The sequence below is a fragment of the Poecilia formosa genome, unplaced genomic scaffold (assembly GCF_000485575.1).
Source record: "Poecilia formosa unplaced genomic scaffold, Poecilia_formosa-5.1.2 Scaffold126, whole genome shotgun sequence".
NCBI classification, from domain to species: Eukaryota; Metazoa; Chordata; class Actinopteri; order Cyprinodontiformes; family Poeciliidae; genus Poecilia; species Poecilia formosa.
The window spans coordinates 50,264-70,840 of record NW_006800065.1 but is presented as its reverse complement, the minus strand read 5'-3'; the positions used below and the strand labels follow the sequence as shown (position 1 = coordinate 70,840).

Below are 20,577 nucleotides of genomic sequence, written 5' to 3'. Positions count from 1 at the left end.
TGTTCTCTTTTTGAAAAATTGACACACTTTCAAAATTCGATTCGTAAAACATTTTGAAAAGCATGCGTTATTCCCCTTCCGCTCCTTTGTGTCGGTCTATCAGCTGAAATCCCAGTAAAACATTGAAATGTTTGGTCGCAATGTTACATTTTCGGAAACACGCAATGGTGTGAATAATTTTGCAAAGGGCCTCATGGGCCTGAGAGGGGCCAGTTGGCTCACTGCTGGCTGATTGCTCTGTGCACCTGTTGCTAATCACTTCTTTCTGAAATACTTTGTCTACTCCGGGCTCTTTGCCATGAACCGCGCGTGTGTTACATGGCAGGCTGCCTATCGCACTTCATCTAAAGCTACACATTTGTGGATTGAGTTAATTGTCTTCTGAACGCCAGAGGCACAACGAGGACCTTGGGAGTTTGCCGCTCGGTTTCTGGGCTGGAGCTTCAGAGCTTGTTTATCTTCCTGCTGCGCTCATGGAATAAACCTATCGAGTCCAGCTTCAGTTTAAATTCTGGTTGTTATAGCTGACAAACACTTCCTCTGTAGTCCAACAGTTACATCACATAAAGGAGGTGATGAAATATCACAACCTGACCGACTGGAACGCATAACGGCATCTCAGCCCCCGTCCTCTGCAATTTGCAAGCTACAGTCTTCAAATGAAATCTATAAAAGCTTCAGTGGTTCCAGGTGAAGTCTGCTTTATTGGGAACATTCGACCGGGCCAAGCTTCACTTGGATTACTCCTCTGTAAATAACAAACATAAATCCCCGTGGCTGCAATTCAACCAGACACATCCACATGTCTGAGTAACAAACAGACAGCTATTAGAAAGGAAAAGCCCCGAGTGACTCATCTTAATCCTTTCTCACATATCTTTTCTAGCAGTTTGTGGACCTTTAGCTATTCCCCTCACCCCCAGCACCTTTGCTCTAAAACCGGCCCATCAGCAGTCCTCTCTGGTGCATAATTAGTGCCATTAGTTCGAGTCGCCGGCACACTCTTACACACTGTGGTCAGACAGGAGCCCTGCGCTCTGTTTCTCTCCCTCTCCATCTCTTTATCCCACCAACTGTTTCACGCTCGCAGGCCTCGTAGCCATCACATTTGTTGGAGTAATGGACCTGGCAAATTACAGCAGATCGGCCCTCAGCAGGCTCAGCCTGGCAGCCACCAGGGAGCACGGAGCAGACGTGCTGATTCCACTGAACAAGAGCTCCCGATTGGACAAACAGAACCGCCCCGGGGGCGTTAGCTGTCGGATGAAGCGAACTGAAATGCCTTGTGTCCAAAGAAAACTTTAGATAATCCTCGGATTGGTAGTCCAGTCACAAAACTGTGCATCTTCTGCAGAACTGAACACAGTAGCGCCTCAGACGACGAGCTCAGTTTTTGGCTTGAATGCATAGATTGCTTTAATAAGTTTTGTCATCTCTGCCATTGCAGCGGCTCCCTCGCTGTGCTTAAACTTAAAACAAAATGGCCTGTGAGCACTGAGAAAGACACGCGCCCACTCCTCCAACATGCCCTGCCACACACGCAGATGGTCTGAGGGATGCTGCAGCAATTAAGCCGATCCATTTAAAGTCTCCGACTGTAACAAGCTGAAGGAAGCCTGCTGCAGGAACTCACTGTTCTCTGAGGCATGAACAATTCCTCGCGCTCTCTCGAGACTCCCGAGGGCTTTCTGTGTGACCGAGCCTTTTCTTAATTACACGTGAGAGCGGAAAACAGCTGCTTTGCCGCCGCAGCTGTGTCTCCATTAGTCAACCCTGTGGAGGGCTGAGTAAAAAGCAAACCAGGTGATACGGAAAACGCTTTTATGCGCGTTCCTCCTCCCATTATTAGACTTCTCCAGCTAATTCAATTCAATTCAAATCAGTTTATTTATGTAATCCCAATTCACAATAAATGTTGTCTCAGGGCACTTTGCAAAGAAAATCCTTTCATTCACACGTGTATTCCAGCTGATCCTATCAAACAGTGCAGTAAGCTCAGTGTGCTATTATAAATTAGTTTTAAAAGTTTCTATAAGGAAACACAGCACCGAGTCTCTGCAGCATTCACTCCTCCTATGCCATAAACCTTCCCTGTTTATAAATGTGTAAATATGTACATTACTGTGTAAAAACATATCATCACGTTTTGAACTTTTACAGATTTTGTCACATTACAACCACAAGTCTTATTTGATACACAAACTAGAGCATCTTTGTGAAGTGGAACAAAAAGGATATAGAGTTTGTTTTGTTTAATTACATACAAATATTATAAATATGCCACTTGCATTTTCAGTTAATCTTTTGATATTTTATAGAACCATCATGCACTAACTACCAGCTCTGTACAAAATAGCTCAGATTGAGTTAAATGGCATAAAAGACATTTCTCAATAAGATTTGGGTTTGTACCAACTCATTTCTAACATCTGATATAAACCATGTATCTGTGAATGTATATTTAGGGTCATTGTCCTCCTGGATGGTGAACATTTGCCCCAGTGTTGATTCTTCTGCAGCCTCTAATGGGTTTAATAGAAAACACAATTCACTGTTTTTAGATTTTAATTTTTTATTTTTATCTTTATATCTAAATTTGATTTTAATTTTCCTTCATAATTATTCAGATCATTCCCCCCCCCCCCCACCCCAAAAAAAGCATCTGCAGTTTGTTTTTATAGATAGTCCAAGTAGAAAAGAGTTCAAGGAACACCAGAACTTTATTACTGTTGCATTATATTTTTAGTGAAACATAACTTTGGAACAACATCAGCAAGACCCTGCAGTAATGACTATATATTAAAAAGATAAACTATTTCTATTTTAAAAGTGGAAAATCTTAATGTATCTAAGAGTTTAGAACATCGTGCATTGAATCCTGACACCGCATCTGAATCTGCACTGCACCAGAAACGACACTATTACCAAATTAAAACCAAGAATTCAATAAGGTTGTACGATTTACATAAACCAGCAGAGCAAATATTTTTAAACAAACATCATATTTCTTCCTGTGGTGTATTGGCACTGCTGTGGATCATAAATATTTATCGAGGCTCAGAAAGGTTAAATGTGTGGGAGTGATATGATCTGGCAGCTAAGATACTGCTGAAGCATAACATCTTGGATTTGTAAAATGCAAAACTTTCAGAAAACACCAGAGCCGTGTCTTGATCGCTGAATCTTAAAAAGACAAAGTGACAAAAAATACAAAATGAATAGTTTATTTCAAATTAGTTTGGAGCTGTCTGTGTCACTGAAGGGAACATAGACTAAATGATAATAGCATCGTTGTTGTTGTTTTTTTATTTATTTTTTTTATTTTTTATTTTGCCAGTGTGAGAAATTGTATTTTCTTAATCAGGCAACTCAGCGGTGCAGTTGATGTCACTTTTAACTTGTGGGGTGAAGATCCGTCCAGCATTGCATCCTGGGATCTTTCTGCGTGGAGTTTAAATGTTCTTCCTGTGCATGTGTGAGTTCTTCCTCCAGCTTTATCCCACATAAAAACACATGACCTGGTAAAACATGAAATTTGTCTCCATCATCAAAACCTAGTTTGGTCTAAAGACGGCATCATCGTCTTTCTGCCACTTGGGGGCAGTGTCAGCAATACAGTAAAGATGGTTTGTTTCTTAAAAGCTTTGAGAAGCTTTTAAATGGAGTTGAACAGGCAAAAGTCATAATTCACTATTTCCTGGAGGATTTCGATTACCAATCATCATAACATTTTGATGTTATATATACCACGTGTGCATTGCCATTTTTGTTACCTTTCACCCAAGTGGGATGTTGCAGTTGTATGAAAAGCAAAAGAAAAAAAAAACAAAACATTAATTTTAGACCCCATTAAAAAGAGGGGCGGCCCTCTGCAGTCGCCCTGCTAGATGGTTTTCTGCAACACATGCCAACAAAATTCGGCTGTAAAAGTAAATCCAGGACATCCTTTTAAAAGAGATTCATCATCTTTATGAATTTCTTTCTAGAAAAATTGAAGGTTAAATAAATAAATGAGTCAATGAATGAATGAATAAATAAATAAATAAATAAATAAATAAGCTCAGCTGATTGAAGCAAAGTAGAAAACTGTCCTGTGTCATATACATCAAAATTTGACTGAAAACAATAGATTTGACGTCCTTCGTACTAAAGAGGAAGAGAATCACTTCTGCATGTTGTTACAATGGTCTGCAAAACTTGCTTTGGTGTGAAACGATATGAGTCCCCTTTCATATTTTGTTGTCTCACTTCAGTGTTTCGGATGATTAATCATATTTTAATATTAATCAAATACAACAGGAGTCAAGAAATGTTGTTTTTAAATTAAGGTTTAATTCATTGGGGGGGAAAAACTATTCAAACCAACCTAGCTCTGTGTGAAAATATATTCCCCTTGATTTTGTTAAATCATAAAGTAACTTACTAAAGTGTCATTAGAAAATCCCAGACCTGATTACTGCCTGATCTGTGCAATAAAAGAAACATGATTGCAAACACATGATGCGATATGTTTGCTGAGTTTCATCGTGGATTCAAATCTGGCTTAGGAAATTTGAAATCGTTTGCAAAACACTTCTAATTGCAGACTCTGTGTATCTTTACTTTTAGATCAGAGTTAATTTTAGATCAACCTATCAGTTTGCCATCACTAAAAAAAAAAAAAAAAAAGCCGCCACTGAAAATGAAACTGAACTTGTGGTTCAGTTTCATTGACACGGATGTGCTTTGGTGAAAAACTGTGCTTACTCATTTATGAGAGTTTGAAAAAGACTTATAACACTGTTGACTTGGACTTCTAGTTGCAGCTGTTTCATAATAAAGGGCATAAAGAGTTTTATATCAGTGCGTGTGCTGCAGTTTTCTGTGCCTGCAGGAACCTGATTGGCAAACGTAAGAGAAACAACAGTCTTTGTTGATCCAGTGAAAATGTGGTTTGTAGAAGACACGCCTGATGATACAGTAAATATGTTGGACCTATTTGATGTTAACGTGCCTTAACACATTTCATAACTGCCTTCTTCTTTTTCTTTTCTTATTATGGTGCATGCGATAAACTTAAAATCTTTTTGAAACCATGTCCTGGTCTACTTTTCTTGCTTTTATTTTGACAACATGTGATTTTTCTTCTAAATGATTTGAAGTGTCTCTTTCCTGCACCACCTTTTACCTTATTTTACATTAAACATCAAAAGAAATGTTTGCTAGCTTGGACAAACATCCAATTCACAATGAAAGTGTGTATTCAGTTTTTTCATTTGTTTAATTTAATTAAAAACAACACAACTATGTACAACAGATGAAAATATATAAGTCAATGAAATGAAAAGCAGTAAAAAAAATCTTATAATGTATATATATATATATATATATATATATATATATATATATATATATATATATATATATATATATATATATATAAACATTTCTCTAATATCTGAAAGTGTTTCAACAAACAAGTTTATAAAACTTCATCTATTTAACATTTGTTGACGAAATTGTATATTTCATCTAAAAAAAACATGACACAGACCGAGCAGCACAGACTGACAGAACCTGACGGTGGTGCAGACAAAATTCTGGAGATATCTTATCCCAACAGCAAACGGATTTTCTTTCAAATGCTCACAAGTTTGTTATTTCATGACGTCTTCCCACTTATACGGATTTCACAATGACTTTTACATTATTCATGCTTCACATGAAGTGCGGGTCTGTTATTGTAAGGAGACCTGAACCCAGTGTACTGACAGCCCAGAGGGAGAGCAGAGGCGTTTCAGTGGCCTCGCTGTGCAGGAGCTCTGGGGAATACAGATTAACGACTGCTGCATAACAACTCTCCACATGCTGTTGATTAAGTGGATTATCAAGGTCTGCAAAGAGAATGAGACCAGAATTTCTCCTCTCACTTTTTAAGTTTGTGAAATCGAACATGCTCGGGTTACCAAACCATAAAGACGGTGGTGGAGGTTATGAGAAATGTTCAGATATTTGGTTTGAAAACATTTATGGGCTGCGCGGTGGAGCAGTGGTTAGCACCATAGCCTTGCAGTAACATGCAAGTTTTCTCCTTTATTTACAGAAATAATTTACAGCATATAGTACATAGCGGCACAAAGTCCCTCCCTTTCCCAAATGGGGCATCGATTTACAATTCATCGGCAAATCACAAACAGTTGTTGTGGAAGATTACACATAGCATTACATGGGACAGTCGCATTCTGTTGAAAAGAGATTGGACTGACCACCTGTGGATTTCTGTCTGCAGCATTACCATTTGGCTGTGGGGTGAAAGCAGGATGAGAAAACAACAAAACATTTTCTGATACTCCAGACAAGTCCAGTCATTCTTTCTGTAAAGACATTTTACACAAAAAACAAAAAACAAATACTTTTTAGGGTCTGAAGAGGATGGTGGTCATCTTAGATTACTGTAGTTAAAAATATATATATGCAAGTCAAATTTAAGCTCAATTAAAAACTAAGTTAAATTTAAACCAAATTCAAATCAAATTTAAGATTTAAAACTGAACCAGGTTTGCATTTGGTTATCTAATTAATTTGCAGTTTCCGGTTTGGCTGGAGCAAATTTACCGTCCGTCTCCGGGTCAGCACATATACACACGCACACTGACATATAAGATTCATGTAGAGTGGCAAATTAAGTTTACAAATATGTTTTTGGACTTTGAAAGAAAACCACAGCACAAGGGGAAACCCTTGAGTTTGTTGTTTTGAATCAGTCAAATGTTTGTCTGTAGACAGGAAAAACATGTGAGATGATTATATTTTTATCAGTGCTAGCGCCAGTTATTCTTTATATTGCATCGCACAAGCAAAATACTCAATTGTGACAATCCTTTTTGTTTCAAAAAACTTTTTTTTTTTTTTAAGAAACAGAAGTGATTGTGTCTTTTCAGCAGCTGTTAGCGTTCTGCTAAACCATATCTGCTTAGACTTTGGAGAGTTTTGAAGATCCACCTCTTCTTATTTTTGCATTGAGTCTTACAGTGATTGAAACCTGAACATAATCTTGTTGGCTGGTTTTTCATTGTTGGATATTCTCCTAGTAGGTGTTGCCACTTGAATTCTTTCAGAATCTAATTACAATCTGTCATTTTTTTTTCCTTTTCCCTGAAACAAGCCAACCAATGCCTTGACTTTTAAGCAGGTCAAACTGGTTTTTACACATCCCTGAGTCTCACTTAGCACGCAATGTAAGAGAAGACACCAAGCAGTACACTTAAAAGCTCGAAATGAAAGAGAAATAATTACTGCTTTGTCTTTTTTTAAAAAGTTTTCTGAAATATTTTCAAGAATAAGTTACATTTTTAAAGAAATCACATTTTATGCTGATTTTCTGTATGAAGTCCTGAGTCACTATTAAGAAAACAAAAAAAAAAGTGTTAACAGAAACTGAAAGCATACACTTAAGTGAGGTTATTTACATTCAACAAATGCAATCTAAAGACTTTCACATGAGAAATATTTTTAAAACAATAAAAGTTCATAGACAGGCTCATCAAATAAAACATCTAAACACAAACCTAAAAAGTATCAAACTTTATCCTCAGCATTGTTTTTTAAGCTCTCTGTACATTCAGAATCCACTGCAGTTGCTTCAGCTCTGTTTTTGTTTGTTGCTAATGGTCCCTTTTTCCATATCACTATGCCTAAAACTGCAACAACGAGAACCCCCAGCAGTCCTCCAACCACTGCATATACAGTAAGGTCAGATCCAGGGACCTTAGTAGGGGCAGTTGTAGGGGCAGTTATACCTCCCAGTGGTATAAACTCCTGTTTAAAGAGGCACCTCTCTGTGTCATCGTGTTCATCTTCGTTGTAGAAATCTTCATTCGTGCCTTCCTCATAATCGTTTTCTACAGCACTAACATTGCCTGGATCCTGGAATTCTTTCAAAACAACACATCTGTACATCCGTTCATCCTCTCTGTTCAGGTTAGAGATGGTCAGCAATCCAGAATTAGACAGTTCCACTCTACCTTCCAGGTCCTCTGGGATGAAAGCAAGCTCATCATTTGTGTCACCAATGACTTCATAGATGCCTGTCGGTACATGGCGGAACCACAGGACTCTTTTAAGATCATCCAGGCCAGAAGTACATTCCAGTGAGATACTTGATCCTTTAAAGTCAACTTCTTTCGGTAATCCAATTTTGGGGCACAGGAACAAAGAGTACTCGATCTCAAATGTTTTAGCGACGCATGTGTAAGTCCCTCTTTGTTCATCAGAAATAGCAGGGATTATTAAGGAGAAGCTGCCCGGTCCTTCACCAGCTGATATGTACATCTCATTGTTCCTTGGGTTGCTGCTGTTAAGTTGTCCCTGTGGAGTCTCCCACCGCAGTTTTTCACTATCACCACTACAATTCAGAACTACTCTTTCCCCTGTGGAGACATACATCTCTTTGCTGTCACTGTAGTCTGGAAGGTATAGGTTTTGGAAACCAAGGCAAATCTCACCTTCGAACACAGTGCAGTGAAACTGTGGAGAATTCTCGAGCACAGTTTCTTTTACCATGAGCACACCACCGTTTTCTCGGGCCTCCACAGAATCCTGCAGTTCTCTTATCACCGGCTCCAGTGACACGCTGCTGTCCAGCAGGAGTATGGGCTTGTAGTCAGGCTGTAGCTCCAGATACCAGCGCACAAAAGTTCCCGCCTGACCAACAGAAGAGCTGATGCAGCGAATCTCCGCTCCACCTTCACTATTCACTTTGATCTCTTCAGGTGAAATCTCTTCTTTGCACACGAAGAGCTGCTCTGTATCATTTTTGACCATTGTATGATTCTGCCAGCATTCTCTCCTGTAGATCCGGGAGTCCTCGTATCTGAGATCATCTATCTGAATCCCAAGCAGATTGGTCTCTTCACTCATCTGAATTCGACCCTCCAGGTCCACGGGAGGTGTGTAGGGCAGATTCTGGTTCGAGAAGTTACCCAGTAGTTGTTCTCCACCTGGAGCAGATCTGTAAGTAAGAAGATAATCCGCTCCAAAGCAATAACCCATCACAACATTGCCGCCCTCCTCCCTAAACACAACCTCTGGCCCCTGACTGCAGACCCGACTGAGGAAGAGGAGGAGGACGCAAAGCAGAAGGTCTGTGATCTTTGTGCAGGCCATGTTGGTTGTCTTGCCTCTTCCACACCACAACTGGGCTGAGCTTGTACAGTCTCTGTTTTATGTATCCACCTTAGTATTTCACTTGTTCCGCCTCCTATTCATTATGTTGTCTTCCTCTTTCTAAAGCAAACCCAGAGACACCTCCCACACAAACAAATGTCAGAGGAGGGCAACAGTAGCAGGTGAAACTAAAATAATGAAGTTATTTTATCGTGACAAACTCTTGTTAGGTCAGTCAGTAAGGTCTTACCTGGTTGTCATTTGACTAAGATGATTGCTGTTTTGACAGGTTTTCACTCAACACCAGACCTACGGAGTCATCAGACGGGCTGTAGGAGTGGCTAAAGGCTTTCTGGAAAGACAGTTTCGTGCAAGCAAGCTTACTGGCACGTTTGCAAATGCATGCAATGTTTTTTTTTTCTGTTATTATTACAAAAAAATCATTATAGGTTCACTGAGTCAACAGAACAATCTGAACTGAATCTAGATGTAGATAAAAATCACATACTGGTTCAGTTTCCAGGAAGCTGTGAGTGTCTTATTTCACCTGTTGATGTAATGCAAGAAAACGGCCAGCTCGCGACCTTTTACCGAAGGTGAGTTTCAAGTTTGATAAAGATTGGGAAACATGATACACAGGAAGATGAATGAAAAATCTTTTTTATTAGAGTGCCAGTAAGAGCAGACACAGCTGCTCAGAAGTCCTCTTAGCTTTGGCCTTATTAGCACAGCATTTCTCTATAAGAGGCATGTTTCCGTGCTGAACCACTGCAGAATTTGTACTTTCACTACACCGTGCCTTTAAATAGTTTTCCAGGTGGAGGAAGGTTTTTATTTGGTTTCTTCAGTATCGAAGTCCACTTCGGCAAGATAATAAAATTGCACTTTGCCCTTCAAGCATTTATTGACGTGATCTTGATAATAAAGTGTTAGGAAAAAACTTACAAGTGGTATTCTCTAAAAATGAATCTTACTTCAATCTCCGTATTGAAATAAGTCAAAACACAAAGTAAAACTTAGACTAAAATCTTCTATTTTAAGTTGTGCATAATGAAAAATCATTTCAGATTTTGTTTCTTCTTTACGCAGGCCCATAAAAATGAGAAGACAACTTTTATGGGCCTGCATGACATGCACAACAAATTACATTTGTAACATCCAAAAGCTTCTAAATCTCTCTCTTTGTTTATGTATATCCGAATTAGATTATTTTCTTTTCAAGCAAGGATATGAGTCATTATGTGCATAATTAAGGTTCGGTTTCTTTGTATGACGCTAGTTCACAACAAAAGTCATTGCAAAACACTTAACAGGACAAAGCTGCTCAAATGACTGCATGTAATGGCTACTGAGCCAAGAATGTTAGCAACGCCGACGATGAAAAACTCTGAACATGCAAACTGCAGCAATCATCTACATAAATATTTAAAAATAGAAATGAAATCACACCAAGCTAAATTATGTTGCAGTCCCAGGTGCTGCGGTGGCTCGGGTGTGAAGAACAAGCTATATGTGGAGGCCTTGGTTCTTGATGCAGCGTCACAGGTTCTGACTTGAACTGACATGACCTTTGTCTCATGTCTTCCTCCTCTCTCCTTACCCTCTTTCCTGTCTGACCACTCTCAAATAAAGGCCACCAGAGCCAACAAAACCTTTTAAAAAAAAGTCATGTTCCATTGGGAAAAGCTACTTGTTCTGTTAAGTGACCAAGTTTACTATCATTAGCTCAGATAAATAATAGTTCTCTGTGTAGAAAAATCAAGCGCTGGCTTGTCTTTCAGCGTTACTGGCCATACCTGCCAAACAGAGTTATGAATGTTGTAAATCTATAGCTGTCAGGATGTCGTGGATGCTGCCAGAAGATTCTGGCAGTATCAAGAGGAAAACACTGAAGCTGCATTTAGAGGTTATTTCTTGTGGCGTGGGAGATACGCAGCTCTCTCTTTTCACTATTGAAACGGATCACGTCGACACAAATCCTTTGCTGGAGCTGTCTGGCGCCATAGGAGTGCACCGCTCAGTAGGTTGCCTAACTCTTCGACTCCATTAATGTCCATTCTTTTGGGGTCCTCTTTAAAATGTTATAATAAAGGAAGGGGGCGTAAAGCATGCAGTAGCTGTACTTTGACTAGCTCTGACTTTGACTAGCGCCTCACCATGTTCATCCTTACTAAAAGAAATCTCCCGACTAGACAGGTGACTTTGTATCCACAGACTATAAACCTCAGTTAGATTGTTTTTCCTTGTTTGGGTTTGACATCAAAACAGCTGCTCTCCTCCTCGGCTGTTCATGGGCCAATCAGATGACTTCAGAGTTCCTTCAGGGCTGCAGTGTGTGAAAAGAGTCCTCATTTATCACACTGACATCGGCAACAGTGTCAATTTTAAATTCAACCTGAGTTTCATCAGCCTTCAGCTACTGTTCATGATTCCCTCTTCTTATTTTTATGACACTCAAGTTGTACAAGATATGAGGTTGGTTCATCTTTTGCCTCTGTAACCTAGTTTATTAATTATCTGTGTCGACACACTATGGCCCGCTGCCCCATTTTATGACGGCTGCGACACACAGGTTTCTTTGCAGCGCAGATAACATATTATGCCGTACTTTTAATATTTCCCACATTTATCTTATTTTCCCCCTTGCTTATGTCCGTGTAGTTTTCTTTGTTGCGATTTCGAGTGCATGCACCTCTATTTATTTTATTTTTTTTTCCTAAACAGAGCCCTACTCCTAAAGTTAACGAATTCATGTGGTTGTTCTGAATGGTGTTTTCTGTGTTTAACATAATGTACGTTTTCCCCACTGATAACTAAGTAACCATACAACACTTTTTTGTATGGACATGGAACTTTACACCTTGTGACAAATGTGTGTCTGGTTATTTATTTAACTGTTTATTCAGCACTTATCCTGCAATGCCATGTTAATATGTAATGCATTTTCCCTCTCACTTAACAAATCATAGTAATGTTATTGCAGATCAGTTAATTTTTAACTGAATGCTGATTTGTAAGAGTACAATAAACTAGACTTTTCAAACAGAGGGCATCAAATGCAACATTTTATTTCTCACATTTATTATCCTTTGCCCTGTTATTGTTGTCAGTGGTGGGATGGACTTACAGGCAAAGCGTAGCAGTAAAAAATGATTCATTCAGTATCAGACTTGCATCCACTGAATATCTGCTCGTAATTCATCCAGAAAGGAGATAACATCACAAAAAGCTTTTGTGTTCTGTGCACAAAATATTCTTACGCTACAGAGAATGGAGTTGCTGGTGTCTTGTTCTTTTTCTGGTTTACTGTTAGTTTTATGCCAGATGTAACAGGATGCAACAAGATACACTTTTGTCTTGGCTGTTTAAAGAATATTTTCCCAAAAGTCTTTCTGATCATTATGAAAATCCCTCTCTGTGTTTTGCTTGGGTCCTAAAGCCTTAAAGGTTGCTTTGTTACCCTTTTCAGACTGGAAGGTATTGACTTTTTTTTTTCTCATTTGCTTTTAAATTTCTTTAGATCACAGCATAATATATTGCTTTTTAACACCTATTGGCCAACTTTATACTGTCAGACACATTTTATTTAAATGTCTTAGCTCTACAGGTCTAGCTATAACCAACCCTAGTGTGGCAAAAGGAAATGGAATTACACAATTAAACTAAATCAATTATTTCTCAATTTAACAAAGGGGGGGGATTCATTTGTCACACAAAGCCAAGATTGCTTCGGATGGTGTTTTTCAACCTACAATTAAAATCATCCTAACTAAATTTGGGGTTTATAATAGAAGCCGTAAATCTGGCAAATAGCCCCTCCCATGACTGTATTCGCCGTATAATATAGTCTGTATTCACAACACAGCCATTATTAAGCTTGATCTTTCACTTTTTTCTTTTCACAAAAAGAAAGCGAAAGAAACTTAAAGAATAAGAATGTCTCATAAAAATCATTTCAACAATGTCTGAATCAGAGATAATTTGTTAGCTGGAAATCCCCGTACTTACCCAGATCTATGCTGGGTAGAAAGGACTAGTGAAATACCCTTACATCACTTGACAGTGGAAACTTTGTGGAGTGAGGAGTGGTGAGGAGGTATTCAGACTATGCGGACGGGAATCTCCTGTTTTATTCTGTTTCTTTATTAGTGCCAGTTCTGTAATGTGGGAACGCTCTCACAGACCTCACACAAAGTTAAACATTGGAGAAACCACAACACATCCACAAACAAAACAAAAGTCTCATTCGTCAGAGCATCTTGACAGGGACCTGTAGACTCTTATATATGAAATGATTATCTTCCTTTGTTCATTTTTGATTTATCTATTTTGAATGCATGTTTAAGTTTTTAAATCCGCTATAAAACGTCTCTTTAACAGCTATTGAAACAATTAGCAGGTTGAGTGGAAATGTGACAAAAGATGTGTTTCTTTGATTCCACTCTAAGGAATTTCCCATGAAAGTCATGCAATCCACTGACAGTGCTGAAGCAAAACAATCGCATTTATCTCTTTATGTGTGGACATCTGTCAGAAAAATGACAGAAATAAGTGCAATTCTACCACCAACCTGTTTTCCCTTGGGGTAAATCAGTTTACTAGCACATAAACTATAATGGACCCAGATACTCACACAGCAGCAGCAGCAGGTCCTGTTTGGCAGAGGCAACAGCTTGCAGAGCTGATGATCAAGCATCATGATTAAGCACCAACTGTGAAAAACTCTCCATGTGTTCGGTCCAATTCAGTCTGGCGCTGATTACACTCATCAGGACCCCTCGTGCTCCAGGGTTTGGAGGCGCACCAACTGCTGTTTGAGATCCAAATTTTCCCCAAAATTATTTGATTACTGGACATATGGGGGGAAATAAATTAGCAGAGTTTTAAAAAGGTGAGAGCTGCAGATAGCATGAGGTGTGCAAAAAAATAATGAAGAGGGTTTTTTTTTTGCTAGTTAGCAATTTTTTTAAATATTTAATGTTGAGAATAGAAAAAGCAAAAGTTGTAAGTTGTGTGGTAGCACCTGTACTAAGAAAGACGAAATGTGTACTCTTGAAATTAAAAGAAAATACAATGTTATGCTTACTTTCTATTGTTTAAAGGGGATATTATGTAAAATCAACTGTTTAGAGTTACCAGGAGTGTTGCTTTGGTTTTTTCATGTTTGAGAAATCCTTGAATCTCCACTAGCAACCATTCGGGAGTACCTAAACGCCACAGCAGATCATCAGATCAAATTTATTTGGCTCGCACATTTCAGCTGTTCAATGACTAAATTTATCGTAGTTGGTAACTCCAGCCTGCTTAAGGGAACATAATGCTTGACTAACTATCTAACTATTGATCAGCTTGTTAAAACTATATACGTGTTTTTTTTTTGTTTTTTTTCTTCCTTTTCCAAAAAAACAAAACAAAATATTTATAATGTTTCGTATCGGTTGCAGATTTTGCGATACCTTTTACGGCCACTGTGTGTCACTGTTTTCACCCACACTAGAAATGTGTTTCATAACAAAACGTCACATCCTCTGACCGCTGCTAAAGGTAATTCATTTAAGTTACAAATGTTCTCCTGTATTACTCTATATTTTTAAGGTATTTCAATACTTTAGTTAAATAAATACTGTTCTTAACCAATACAATCCAGCACATTACTCAGTCAATGCGCCTCCTGCAGTGTATTGGAGGTAATTTAGTGTCATCCAGCTGTTAGCTTCCAAGCTACAATCCCACTATATTCGTATTGTGTGATAAATTAAAAACAGCGTATCAGTTTTAAGGTCGTTTCGTGTCATTAGTCGTTATTGACTCAGACCAGACATTCATGTTTGTTCATGCTATCTCCTTTGACTCGATTTGGCATTAGCCGAAGAAAACCCATTAAATCTAATCACATCAGGGTGCATGTTTTATAAATTTAAGGTTGAGTTAACGTTGAGTGACATGAATCAGCTTAGTGTAAAATAAATAAGCCATAAATTTCTTTTCTTTATTATTTTTATCACAAATTATTTATTTTTAGGAGATGTAATCACTGCAGGCTTAAAGTGTTGGTTCAGGATGAATGATAAGGGTGGTTGTTTAGCTTACAGTGAAAAATAATTGGGGCATAGCATATTTCCGTTAAAGGTTTATTGTGTAGAATGAAGATGAGGTAATGTACCAGAGAAATTGCAGAGATGGGTTGAGTCTTCTCTGGTTAAATGGAGCGTAAGAGTAAACGCTCCCCCTCCCCCACCTGATGCTCAGATCAGTAAGATGACTGAAAGAAAGCTATTCCACAGTGAATTGAGCTTACTGTCTATTCTGTCCTAGTGTCACTGCTGAGAAAGACTGATTCAGATCTTTGGTCACATGTCTTGCCCAACAACACAAGGTGTGTGATGACAAGAAAACTGAAGGAAAAAAAAAAACACTATCACTCCTTTTAAGGAAAAGCTGATTTAAAGCTACAGTTGAAAAGCTATTTATATAACTCCTGTGCAGGTGAATGACATGAAGAATAGAAAATGAAATAAGAAAGTGATAAAAACAGTGCCAAAAAGGTAAACAACATGAACAATGAAGTCGGTGATAAAAGGCACAGAATAAACAATAACCGGTCATGCTCTCTGGAATTGAAAACCAACTTAAAAAGATGAGTTTTTAACAGAGATATGAAGTCATTTAAAGCTCTGGCAGACCACACAGAAAAATGGAGACTTTTCCAAAGCCTAGGGGCTGCAGCTGAAAAACAGAGAAAAGAAAAAAAAAAAAGAAAAATGCATATAAAAAAAACACCTGCAGTTCAACAGACATGCTGCTCAAGACTCTTAACAGGCCAACCAACTACTTTTAAATAAACAGTACTTAATTACAGAGCTGCTGAAATAATATAAGTGTATGCCACATGAACCTACCACGTTCATGTTGTAGATTGGCTGAAATTTTAGAAATGAAGTACTTTTATCTAGATTTAACATGTTGCATGTGCTATAATTATTATTAAAAAAAACAGTATTGTGTACAAAAAGTAAGATTACAGCCAACCATCAATTTTTCTCTACAACATATTGGCTCCATAATCCTTGACTTCATCGTTCTACTTCTTTTTTTCCTAAAATGCTGAAGGTTCATTAAAGATACATTTGGAAAGAGGTGAATGGTGACAATAAATGTCGATTTTCTTGTGAATAATACCAGCTCATCAAGTGATAGCCAACGAAAATAATTCAATTTATGTTATTTCATGTTCATGTTGCACTGAATGCAGCATGACTTCAAGTAAAACAAAAGTGCAAATAAAATCAGAAAGTCTGTTTATGACTACACCTGTTTGAACCAGCTCTCATCACTGAGCTTCCTCATGTGATTGTTATTTTTATTGTCTTCTATCACAGCGTCTGAGCAGCCAGAGGACTTTGTCTCAATGTTGCGGTTGATTGCAACATCCTTGTGCCTCCGATGTCAACATGTCCCACTTTTACTTTCAAACCTCAGGGCATGTTCAACACTCGACTCTGTGGAAAACCAACAGACTGTGGAAGCTCTTTATGAGCTCTCTGTGGACATCCAGAAAGTTCGGAAACTCAAAGGATGGGTGCTACATCAAAGTCCGGCCTATACTAAGGAGGTAGCCAGCCTGCTGAGAGACATGGGGGCCTCGGCCCCCATCATCGCTCACATCTTGGCTGTTCACCCTGAGGCCGTCCTCTGTAATCCGGAGCAACTGCAGGCCCAGCAGGATCTGTGGATGTCTGTCTGTCCGAACCACAGAGAACTGATTGGTATCATTGAGAAATTCCCAGCCTCCTTCTTCTCCGCTTCCAGTCACCTAGAAAACCAGCAGAAGAACATTGCTTACTTCCAGAGTCTGAACCTTAACAAGAGGATCATTACCAAACTCATGGCCAGTGCTCCACAGAGCTTCAGCAGGCCTGTTGAGCAGAACCAGCTGATGGTCTGCACCCTCCAACAGGCCTACACAGAACTCGGCGGCGACGAAGCCAACATGAGAATATGGCTGCAGAAGCTGCTGAGCCAGAACCCGTTTGTTCTGCTAAAGCCACCGGAGGTGCTGAGGCAGAATCTGCTGTTCCTCAAAGACAGAGGGTTCACCACCAGCGAACTCCTCCGTCTCCTCTCCAAACTGCGGGGCTTCGTCACCGAGCTGAATCCGGACAGCATGTGTCGGACCCTGGCTTTCTCCCAGGAAACCATCGGCTGCTCTGATGCAGAGCTCAGGGAGATCATCCTCAAGTGTCCGGCTCTGCTTTACCATCCAGAATCCACTCTGGCTGAGCGCTTTGAGGGCCTCCTCAGCGCTGGGATCAGTATGTCTCAAATCATACAGACTCCAACCGTCCTGGAGCTAACCACGCAGATCGTAAATTACCGTATCCACCACCTGAAGAGTCGCGGCTACGACGTTAGCACAGGTAGTCTAGACGTGATAAACGGTACCAAGAAAGACTTTGAGATGAACTTTGGGAAACTGCAGCTGCGTAGAGAGAGACCACTTTTTAACCCTGTTGCCCCTTTAAAAGGAGACGACTGAGCAGATGTCGGATTCACGAAAGCATGAATCAAAAATAATTTGTTGTAGTATATGGCCTTGATGAGTGCTTTTTCATTTGTGCCTGTATCATAATACAGTGTCTTAAATCTGATGATGTTCTTCATTTGCAGTTGGTTTTTCATGGTGGCAATCCAAAGTGCATCAGCCTTAAAATTATAAATGAAATAGTAACCTGTTGTGAATTTTCAAGTCTAAGATTGAACCTGTGTAAAGAGTGAGACTTCCGTTTTATTCACTGTCACCTAAAGGTACAACTTAATAGCTTTCAACCTGCTGCCAAAGCTCCAATATTAATGCAAAGTGAAATAAATCCAATAAAAAACATCCTCAGTGGGTTCTGTGTCACTATTTATGCTATTTTTTATTTATTTATTTATTTATTTTGCTTGTTTGGGCTGTGTTTGCCATAGGGGAGATTCATATTTCAACCTGTAGTTTGGACCAGAACATTTTTTTTTGGCTGCGGTTGTTGGCACCCTTACCTTCAAGGAAAATGATTGGACCAGGGCTTTTCTGCATTTCAGTAGAAGTTTACATTCATTGGACATACATTTTTGGCTTTCTCTAGGGAGAACTGATTACCCAACAAACAACTTCACTCCAATGAATTTATCAGAGTTTGAAGGAGTCAAAGTAAAATTTTATAACATCAGATCACTTCAACAACAGTTGAGGACGGAGGTGGCAGCGTCATGCTGAGGGTCAGCTTTGCCAAGCATCCAATTCGTTTAAATGAACTGTACCAAATCTGATACAAAAAAAAAAACACAAGTTCTCTAATATTCACCCAGATTTGTTATGTCTGCAAAAGGTTTTTGATTCCTCTTTAACCAAAATGTAGATGTATCTAAATAATTCAACCTGCAAAATTTACAATAAAGTCAATTGAATAGTAGTTGTGAGAAGTGATTGAAGTTGATTGTTGCCTCATTCTTCCACATTCAAAAACTAAGTCTTAAATGTGTCTTGCATTGCATAATGAGTGCATTTAAACGTCATTACATCGATCTTCTCTTTTTATATGTGCTCAGTTTAATGCTTAACAACTTTTAGCAAAACGCTCCAAACGCCGTAGCCATCGGCTCTGCAAGCTGATTTTCAGCTTACATCTGCCTCAGATTTCAAAGCTTTTGAACTTAGTCGTCATATCAATAACTGATAATATGTTGAAAGCTGGAGTATTTTTTTTTTTGCCTCACCCACCAGAAGAGGGTGATACTTTGCTGTAAGCTGCTACTGTAATTGCAGGAAATTACACTTATCTTTTGACGTAGGCATGTGGTTTTCCCAATTAAGCCTAACAGCACCGTGCTGTTATTACAGTGTAAATCTTTATTGGAAGAAATGAAGGAGAAAATGTGATGACAAAAAGACAAACGCAGCGCCTTATTGATGTCTAACAGCTGTTTTTTTGTTTTTTTTCCCCAGTTGAGAAAAAAAATTACACAGCTCATTAAAACATCTCACCGTTACAATAACTCCTCATAAAAACTCTGCTTGACATAACAGCGTAATGACAGACGTGCTGAGATGCTGTCAAATGTATTATTGAGCACAACTGAGGCTTTTCAGCCCATTTTATTTACAGCCGGAGTCTCGTTTTTTCAGGGCTCTCTGCAACTCTTCCCCTGAGGGAGAAAATATAGCTCAGAGTTTTATTGTTGCTCTGCAAATGGAAGGTTTTTATTATAAGCTACTAAAGTGCCACTTAGTTATCGCTTTAATGAACTCAAAACATCAACATATGATAAGAATTGGGTCAGTAGTGGTTTATTTGAATGTGCTTCCAAGCTTTAATTTAGTGCTTATTTGAACATTAACTGAATTTTAGACCTTTCATCCAAAACTGACCCTCATGTTTGACCGTATTCCTGAAAGGGTTCGCTGTCCCTAAATCTAAGATGCTTCTGAAAAGCTTTAGAGTGAGGGCTGAACGTAAGAAAAAAAAAAAAGATGTCATACTGTGTCTTGTCTGCATCAAGAGGGCACGTTATAATGATGCTGTGATGTTTGCGCCCATGCAAAGCCCTTGAAACACAAAGTGGCTTTTTAATGAGAGCGAGCTTCTCCTCTAATGAAGCCACGACTTTACGCCTCGAGGTTCCCTCGCTCTCACAGCAGGGGGGGTCATGACTGAGACAGAGGATGTGTGCCTCCAGAGTTGTGCGGTCGGACGTTAACAACTTCCCCTTCCCATCTGGTGTCTTCGGCATCACTCACTGCGACCGTGTAGTCAGGACGATAGCCAGCGGGCAGGTGATGCAACACTGAGTGCATCTGGTAATGACACCAAGCCGAGCAGATGGATGTCTGACCAGAGTTCGTTTTTCCAACCATTCACAACACGGGAAGCCTGAGGGGCAACAACATTACCACCAGTACACTGCAGCTGATGTCCTGAAGGTCTCCAGTTTTCACCTGCAGTAACTTTACCTCGCTACACTGATTGGCAATGGTTTATGCCTGCCTTCAATGCAGCGTAAGAAAAACAAGGAAGTTAATCAGGATGTGTCAAGGTGAGATGAGGCCTGAGGTATTTCTCACTTGGTGTCCTTTCCTCCTCTGTTGACAGTCAGCTCATTTCATACTAAGCTATTGAATTACTCAGACAAGCCTGAGAGGTTAGTATGAGTGAATCTTTTTTTAAATTCATACAAGCCTAACTTAGTGCATTTGCAACAGAAACAGATGAATGTCTTCATGTCCTGATTTGTCCATTTACTTTGTCGGGGGGATTTCTTATTTAAAGCGTCCTTTTCAAACTGCTTACATGGGAAGAAAAAAAAAAAAAAGCTGACATTCAAACTACACACACATTTTCATTCACAAAAGCAAGATTAACGTTTTGTTGAAAGTGATTTGCATGTCAGTTCTCT

At 39.1% G+C, this 20,577-nt stretch overlaps 1 protein-coding gene across 1 annotated transcript; it reads left to right on the top strand.

Annotated features, from left to right (window-relative positions):
- The first annotated feature begins 14,582 nt into the window (after nt 1-14,582).
- Nucleotides 14,583-18,049, top strand: mterf2 (mitochondrial transcription termination factor 2). Its single transcript, XM_007561363.2, has 2 exons — nt 14,583-14,688; nt 16,524-18,049. Exon 2 carries the CDS (start codon nt 16,553-16,555, stop codon nt 17,678-17,680), a length of 1,128 nt encoding a protein of 375 aa, XP_007561425.1. The 5' UTR covers nt 14,583-14,688; nt 16,524-16,552; the 3' UTR covers nt 17,681-18,049.
- Nucleotides 18,050-20,577: the final 2,528 nt, after the last annotated feature.